This window comes from Poecilia latipinna, unplaced genomic scaffold (assembly GCF_001443285.1).
Source record: "Poecilia latipinna isolate Pla-1442-1.1 unplaced genomic scaffold, P_latipinna-1.0 Scaffold917, whole genome shotgun sequence".
Taxonomy (NCBI): Eukaryota; Metazoa; Chordata; class Actinopteri; order Cyprinodontiformes; family Poeciliidae; genus Poecilia; species Poecilia latipinna.
In genome coordinates this window covers 275460-283498 of record NW_015113533.1, presented here as the reverse complement: position 1 = coordinate 283498, position 8039 = coordinate 275460, and the positions used below count along the sequence as shown (strand labels likewise).

General features: G+C 39.2%; 1 protein-coding gene across 1 annotated transcript in view; it reads right to left on the bottom strand.

The window, feature by feature from the left end:
• Window positions 1–1631: 1631 nt before the first annotated feature.
• LOC106957589 (nuclear distribution protein nudE homolog 1-like) overlaps window positions 1632–8039 on the bottom strand; it is a 12358-nt gene continuing 5950 nt past the window's right edge. Inside the window, exons 3-9 of the mRNA XM_015048977.1 lie at window positions 6970–7123; window positions 5059–5207; window positions 4707–4843; window positions 3852–4076; window positions 3690–3775; window positions 3404–3549; window positions 1632–3333 (exon numbers count right to left, since the gene is read on the bottom strand). Of these exons, the coding sequence (XP_014904463.1) occupies window positions 3285–3333; window positions 3404–3549; window positions 3690–3775; window positions 3852–4076; window positions 4707–4843; window positions 5059–5207; window positions 6970–7123 (946 nt within the window). The 3' untranslated portion in view covers window positions 1632–3284. The remainder of the gene's footprint in view (window positions 3334–3403; window positions 3550–3689; window positions 3776–3851; window positions 4077–4706; window positions 4844–5058; window positions 5208–6969; window positions 7124–8039) is intronic.

Here is an 8039-nt window from a genome sequence, read left to right as displayed (position 1 = left end):
ATAAGATCAAGAACCTGTTTATTTCATCTCTATGCTGCACTTCAAAACATTTTGTCACATTACCTATGTGACTAAACCTACATAACCTCAGTGGGTTTTGTTGGGACTTTATGCAACAGAACAACACAAAGTCTGAAAAGTGTGGTGTGCATTTATACATTTAGATAAAATCCAGTACATCCAGAAGTGGCCATCATCAAAAATAATATTTGTTCTATGAGGATTTCCCCAGCTTCATGGAAACAGTCTGGAAAATTTAAAGCAAAACTAAATGTTGACTAAGAGTGTGAATATAAAGGCGCAAGAATGTGCAAACCATAAATTACACTACAAGAATGCAAAATCTTGGCAAGTATTTTGGCCTTGTTTCTAGGAAAATATAGCACTGGAAATAAAACAAAACTAACTTATAATAATAGGAGCTCATTTTAAGTCAATTCATTATTATTGATGGAGTTCTGGTTTCATTGGCAGATTATTTCACTTATTGTGTGGGAAAAGTGTTTTTTTGTAAGTGAAATAATATGTAGTACTACATATCATTTATGGAAAAACTAGCACTTTTCGCATCAATATTAATGAATTATTGACTTAAAACAAGCCAAAACATCTTGTAGAAACTCCAAGTTTACTAAGATATTTGTATGAGAAACTAGACAAAAGCTGCTTGGTGAGATTTTGTGGTTTTTAGTGTAATATACAATATGTCCTACTTTGTGCTGATCTGATCTTATCAAAACTCATGCAGATATGAAACAGACTGCAGGAATACCTTTGTGTGGCTCGTTGTAGATTATTTTTCAAGTTTCTGACACTCGATCCTTCAGGGTGCCAATAAAGACTCACAGACCCAAAACTCACTAAAAGAATCTTCCTCTTGAAAACGACCCCTGCTTATTTAAATCAGTTATAATTATTTTTGTACTTTCTCGTAAAAATGAGCGCTTTGTTGCTCCATCAGTAGAATCAGGTTTTGTTTCATTTTTAATAAAACTGCATCTTTTTCAGTTTCCTTCTAAAAATCCCAAGAAATAACTATCTGAATCAAATCCATTTTAAAAAAATTATTCTTTAATACTGATTTTTTTTAAAAGTTCCAGCTCCTCTGGCAGATTATTTCACTTACATCAAGACAGTTTTCTCCTGTTAAAACTGAAATAATCTGTGATTGGAAATAGTCATTTTTCATCAATACCAAGAAATCACAGACTTCAAATAAGCTCCTTTATTTTGCTAAAAAGCTACTTGTAAGTTAGTTTGTCTTATTTCAAGTGCACTAAGATATTTGCACTGGGAACTAAATCAAAATCTTCTAAGTAGGATTGTGTGTTTTTGCAGTGCAGCAGCTCTGTAACTGAAATCCGACCCTGAAAAGGGAAAACGTTTGTCTCCGGCGGCTCGCCCCGTTTGTGTTGTTCTGTGGACAGTGGAGGGCGTGGAGCTGAAGGTTCACGGCGCTTTGCGGACGGGAGCGCTGAGACGATGTGAAACTGGAAGCTCTGCTGTCATATTTCAGAAATTAAAGGGTGAATTCATTCGTTTAAAAACACAAACAGCTCAAACATGAAGGTTTTAACTATAATCTAAACTGTTGTTATTCTCCCATTTCCCCTTCAAAAGTACAATGTGCATCAGAAAAGAAGCATTTTATTTTCTTTTGTCCAGTGTCTGTCTTACCAGTTTCCACAAACTGGGCACTTCAGGATAATTTTACATCCTGTTGTGGCCAAATTAGCTAAATTTCCTCCAAATATTTGTGCTTGCTAATACACTAAACATCAACATCCGTTACAAATCTTTACAGTAAATAATTCACACATTCACAGTTGAGGAAAAAAAGTCTATACTACCTATAGTTTTTACACAGCAAATATTTATGGCCTTTTTTAAAGTGTATGTTTCTCGCTTCTGAAAAGTGCTTGACCAGATAAAAGGCGGGAATCACCATGGTGACCAGAGAAAAGGTGGGAATCACCATGGTGACCAGAGAAAAGGCGGGAATCACGGTAGTGAGTAGAGAGAGGCAGGAGGAATTTAACATGGCAGTAACAATAAAATAAAATAAAGACGGTTGAAATCAGCCAATCACAGTCTGGGATACCATTTGAGATGTGCCTTAAAAAAGTGCCTCGTAAATGTTGCTATGGCAACCGGACAAAGGGAAAAAAAATGGTGGTCATTAAAATCACCACAGCAACCATTAAAATGAGGGAAACACTATGTTATTTAAGAATCCTTTAAACGTGTATTATTTCCCCCGTTACACCAGATCCAAAACAGGAAAAATCTGATAATTACCATGGCAACTAGGACAAAAAAATAAAAGGAAAACCAAGTCACAAGAGCAACTATAAAAAACAAAAAACGGTCAAAATTCTGATGACAAACAAAAGCTCCAAGAATTTCACCACAAAGGACAGTAACCATAGCCATTCAGCATTCTGCACTAAAATAAATAACGACGGTTGAAAACAGCCAATCACAATCTGGCATACGTTTTTTTTTTTTTAGGTGTGTGTAAAAAAAAAAAAAGAAAAAAAAAGTGTACGTTGCTATGGCAACCGGGCAAGAAATAGTGGCAGAGAACCAACAAAAAAGAATCTAGAAATTACCATGGCAACAACGTTAAAGATAATAAAAAAATTAATCAGAAAGTAAACATAGCAAACCGAAGAAGGCGGGAATCGCTATAGCAACCACTGTGTATCTCGGCTAAAATGATGTGACTGACGAATAACGATTCTTTTCAAACCCGTTTTTTTCCAGTGAGCTTCCTGAAGGCACCAGTTGATGCTGTGCTCTAAGTGTGCATTCCCATCTACAATTATACATCTAGGTCAAAAAGCATAAACTCAGGATGAATAATGAGAAAACTCGAGCTACAGACCAGCAGGTGTTAGCTAGCAAACCGGAAAGATGTGACTTGCTTCCACTTACTTTGAATGGACCAAAGTAAGGTGAACAGAAAAACGTCTCCTTCTAAAATTCAAACATCAGCAGTAAACTTTCACTGTTTTAATCAACTGAGGAGTTTAGCTTCTCATAAAAATATGTCTTCAAATCCAGACTCAGGGAGTCGGAACAAAAAGTCCAGAACAGACGTTCAAGACAAGTGCAAATGCTGAAGAGGAAGTCCTGATAAAAGACGAACTAAACCTCCAGCGTCTCCATCCGTTTAGCCTCAGCTGCTCGGAGTCAGGGCGGTCCGTCAGGTACCGACCGAGTCCAGGTGAGGTTTGGACCATCCTGACCCGCTGAGAGGAGACGGAGAGGTCCGGTTGGGTTCACAGCAGCAGCTTGGATCCTGCACCAAAGTCCAGCCTCTTCACAAGACTACAGGGACAGGAGAGTTAGTGGTTAGCGGTTAGCTGTGGACGTAAATAACCTAGCCAGAGCTGCTCACCCGTTGTTGTAGAGGCCGTTGGTGGGATGGGTCTCTGATGGGTTGGTCTGAGCCGGCGCTGATCCAGATCCTCCACTGTGGCGTCTGCGGTTCGCCGTCTGCTCGTTGACATAATTCCGACAGGACGCCAGCTTCGACTCCAGGCTCTGGGAAGGAAACGGTGAGGTTTCTCAGTAACCAGGAAGTTTAAGCTCAGGTGAGTTCTGCTGCAAGACAACGACCCAAAGAACAGCAGGAAGTCCAGCTGGAGATAAAGCGGCGCTGTCTGCCCCATGTTGGATCTTACCCCGACTTTCTTCAGCAGCTCACTGACGATGTTCAGAGCAGAGATTCTCGCCGACGTGGTGAGAGGAATCGCAGAGATGTTTTCAGCTGAGAAACAAACCAACCAGTGAAAATATGGACAGAAAATAAATCCAGCTCTAATAAAAGCTAAATTCAGTCTGACCTCTGCTGACGGAGGGCGGCGGCGGGCTGATGACCTCAGAGGAGGCTACAGGTCTGGGCGGAGCCGAGGTTTTATCCTCCATCCTACTGTCTGGGGGGGTGAGGGGCGGGGTCGGAAACCCCGTCGACGACGAAGAGGATGAAGGCTCTTTGACGGAGCTGCTGATGGAAGGCTTCCTGTCCTGTACCTGCTGTTTCTGCTGCACGGCAAGTTCCTGCCGAAGGTCTGTCTCACACACACGTGCACACACACACACACACAGTCAAAAACATTTAAAACCATTTCTGTTCTTTGCAAAACAGCAGTGAGAATCCTAATCTGCTGAATGAACCCATCAGAAGACGCTGAGAGCTAAATAGAGTTAAAGAGTCAAGGACACAGAGAGAGAGAGAGAGAGACAGATCGATCCCAATGGAGGAAAGGGTAACATGCTTGTGCTCAGTGTTTCATAGAAAACCGTATACATCAATTGGTTACACTTTCATGAATAAATTATTTCTGTAGAGTGAAGTAAATACGAATGACAGCATTTTGTTTGAGAAAAAGAAGTCAAACTTGAAAATGTGAAAGGTGATAATTGTGAATGTAAAATGTGTCAGATGAAGGTTTCAGTCATTGGATTACTGTAAAACTGAAAACAGCCAAAAATCTGCATAAAACTTACATTGTTACTTTAGAAAAAAAAACATAAGAGATATGAAAAAGCTGAATCATTTGAAGATAACTTAACATGTTTAAAGTTTCCAGAACAAGCTGAACATTTTGATATCTGCATTACTGAAATCAGATGAAGTAGCTAAACGCACAGAGAATGCAATCTCTCCAAAATAAAAACAAACTTCCTCAGAACTTCACCTCTCGCTTCGTCCTTCAGCCTCTGGACCGACTCCAAGAGATTCTCCTTCTCGTCCAGCTCGCTCTCCAGGAAGGCGTTCCTCTCTATGACGTGGTTCATCCGCTGCTCAAAATCCTCCAGAGACATGATGGTCGCTCTAGAAAACAGAAGAACGACTCCTTTGTTTAACAAGCATTTAATAGAGACAGAGCTGAAGACAGAGACAAAGCTGATGGAAGCTCAAGAAAGAGACACAGGGCAACAGACAGATGAATGGAGAGAAAGGGATGAAGACAAATGAGAGAGCGAGAGCTGAAGACAGCTGAAGAGCGAGTTTGAAACGTCTCGGTTCTTTATCTAGCTCCTGCTGACCTCTTGGTCCTCTCCAGGTCGTCGTTGGCTTGTTCCAGCTCCCTGATGTACTTGTGGAGCTGATCTCTGACGGCCGCGGTTTCGGCCAGGTCTCCCTCCAGGTTGGAGATTTGTCGACACGCCTCAGAGTGATGTGTCTCGTACTTGTCCTGAATTTGGCAAGAAAAAGAAATGGAGGAAAGGTGAGGCAGAAAGAAGGACCAGAGTCAGATGACGACTCAGCAGATTTACACTCCGGTGCCACAGAAAGTGAAATGAATCAAACGAATGAGCCGCTTCAGGACTGAGTAACAGCAGCGTGAAGCTTCAACATGTTAGAGATAAGAACCGTTACTGCTCCGATAACATCATGTTTGGATCCAAAAGCATCAATCAAAAGCAAAAAGTTGGACATTTTAAAAACCTACTGTGGTCTAGGGAGCAATAAAAATATTTTAACTGTGAAAAAAAATAAACATGATTATAAAACCAGCAGCTTCTTTTACGTAATGTCACTCACTTTATAAGAACAGGATCTTCTAAAAGAGCAGAAAAACAGCCAGGAGGCGTTTCTGATCCTGACTCTGGGCGCTGATTGTACGGAGCTAAATTGGGACCGTAAAGTTTGTTCAAAAGAACGAAATATAAAAACTAAGAAGAAAAGATTTGAAATTAAAAAAATCTGAAATCTGATAGTAGTTTTATACCTTTGTTTTCAGTGTCAAATCTTTTTTTAAGTTTCAAAAGTATCTGTCCAGTTTCAATTTATGTTTTTGAGTTTAAAATCTGTTTTTTTTTTCAAAAATAATTAAAATTTTCAAATGTCCCAGATTTACTTATCACTTTGAAATTTTAATGACAACGTAAAGAGAGAAGGAATTTTGAAAATGCTTCATTTTCAGCTTTTAAATGAGTCGGCAGTTGCAGCTTTTTCTCCTCCAAGTCGGTTTTTAAGTGCAGTGTTCCATACTGCTCAGCCTTTTCTACTTTGTGGCATTTTCTGACCATTTTGTGCAGGAAACCCGAAATTCTGCAGGCAACTGTTTGGACAGCTCAGTGGCAGCACAAGGGGGCCTTGGACTCAATTTCTTGATCCAGTTTTATAAAAATGTAATTTTGATGAGTCATACTTGCGTTCTTGATATCTTACATTGTAATTACAGTGTGTGACACTTCAAATTACAAATCCACTGATGTTATCTGAACATCTAGAAAGGAGTTTTGACTCATCAGATTGAAGATGCATCCAATCATCAGCCAGGACAGTCAAAACTCATTGTCAAATTTGGAAATTAATTATTTAGTCAGAAGAAAATAATTATATGTTAAATCGGCCTGCCATACGCACAGGTTTTGCATTTTGGTGCTTAATAATGATGACATCATAAAATCTGCTTTTACAGAGACAAAACCCCTGAACTTCCTGTTTGCTGTAACTGTGCGTTAGTGTGCGTTTGGCTTTCTGCAACAATATGAACAGTAAAGTCAAACATTAACCCGTCCACTTTTTAAACTTTTGATCAAAACCCAGAGCTCTGGTTACAGCAAACACGAGTTCAATCTGAACGTATTTCCTAATAAAGCAGCAGCAGCAGCCGCTCTGGGGCGATTATAAACAGATAAAATCAGAAGAGTCGTCGCTGCTCAGCACTGCCATCGCCTCCAGACACAGAGAGGAGGAGGAGGAGCAGCCGTCAGCTGCTTCTTCATCCCTGAATCGATGCTCTGTGAAGGCCGCTCTGCGCTCGGATAAAGCAACCAGAGAAACAAATTCACTGCAGGGAAACCTATTATCAGCTGACGGATATGAAAATCCCCAGTTTGGACCGATTCACTCGGCGGTCAGTTGGTTTCATGCAAATTAATGCAACTCCTGCAGGCGTATGCATGTCTGCATGGCAGCCTGTTGCTGAACCCTCCATGTCCGACTACCTTGTAGTTCTCCAGCTCCATGCGCAGACGGTTGTTGGCTGAGAGAAGTTCCCGGTTCCTGGCCTCCAGCTGCTTCAGCTCCGTCTCCAGCTCCACCTCGTAGTCCCGACTCATCTGCTGGAACTCCTGCAGCTCCTCCTGTGCTTCCACCGCACTGAGAACACAAAGACAAACACATCCAAAGCGTTCAGGTTGGGTTTTACTAAACAACAGGACAGACGTGGCTTTAAACACCTCAAACATATTAGTGCAGAAAACATAAAGGCGTTTTCACAGTCAAAGTATTATAATCAGAATTCATTATAAACACATAAAAAACCCTGACAGATTGGATATTTTTGCATGCATAAGTTAATATTTTGTGCCAAAATACATAAACATCAGAAAGTTCCAGGTGAGGAAACAACCTCGTCACAATCAGAGAGAAAGAAGAGCAAACAGTTGGTGCTGGAATGGCTCCTCTGCTCTGCAGGCAGCCATATTGTGAATGGCAATCGCCATGGAAACCGATAAAAGTAATAAAGGAATCTACTTTTATAAAATAAAGTGTTCAGGATTATGTTCAATAACTTTTTATTAATTACTTCTTGGAAAAAAAAAAGTTTTCTTTGGTGTCAAAAAAGTGGACCTTAATGTACAATTTAAAATTTTAAAATATATTTATTTGTTACTGTTATAATTATTGTTAAAAATGATACAAATATTAAAAATAATAGTAAAGAAAATGTGTTAATAATATTAATATTTCTATTATATTTTATTAGTAGCAGTAGAAGTATAATTAATAGTATTTTATTAATTTATAATAACAATCAGGGCTGAAACAATTAACCAGATTAATCGTTATGAATCGATTATTGAAATAACTGTCAACTAATTTAGTAATCAATAAGTTATTAGTATGCAGAGTCAAAACAGACCATTTGCTGGAAGAACATAATCAGAGTAGCAATTAAGTCAAAACGTACAAAAATATAAACATTTTGGATTTAAGATGAAAAAAAAAAAAAAAAAAAAAAAAAATTTTTTAAAATTTTTGGAACAAAAATTTTTAAAATGGTTGTTTTACT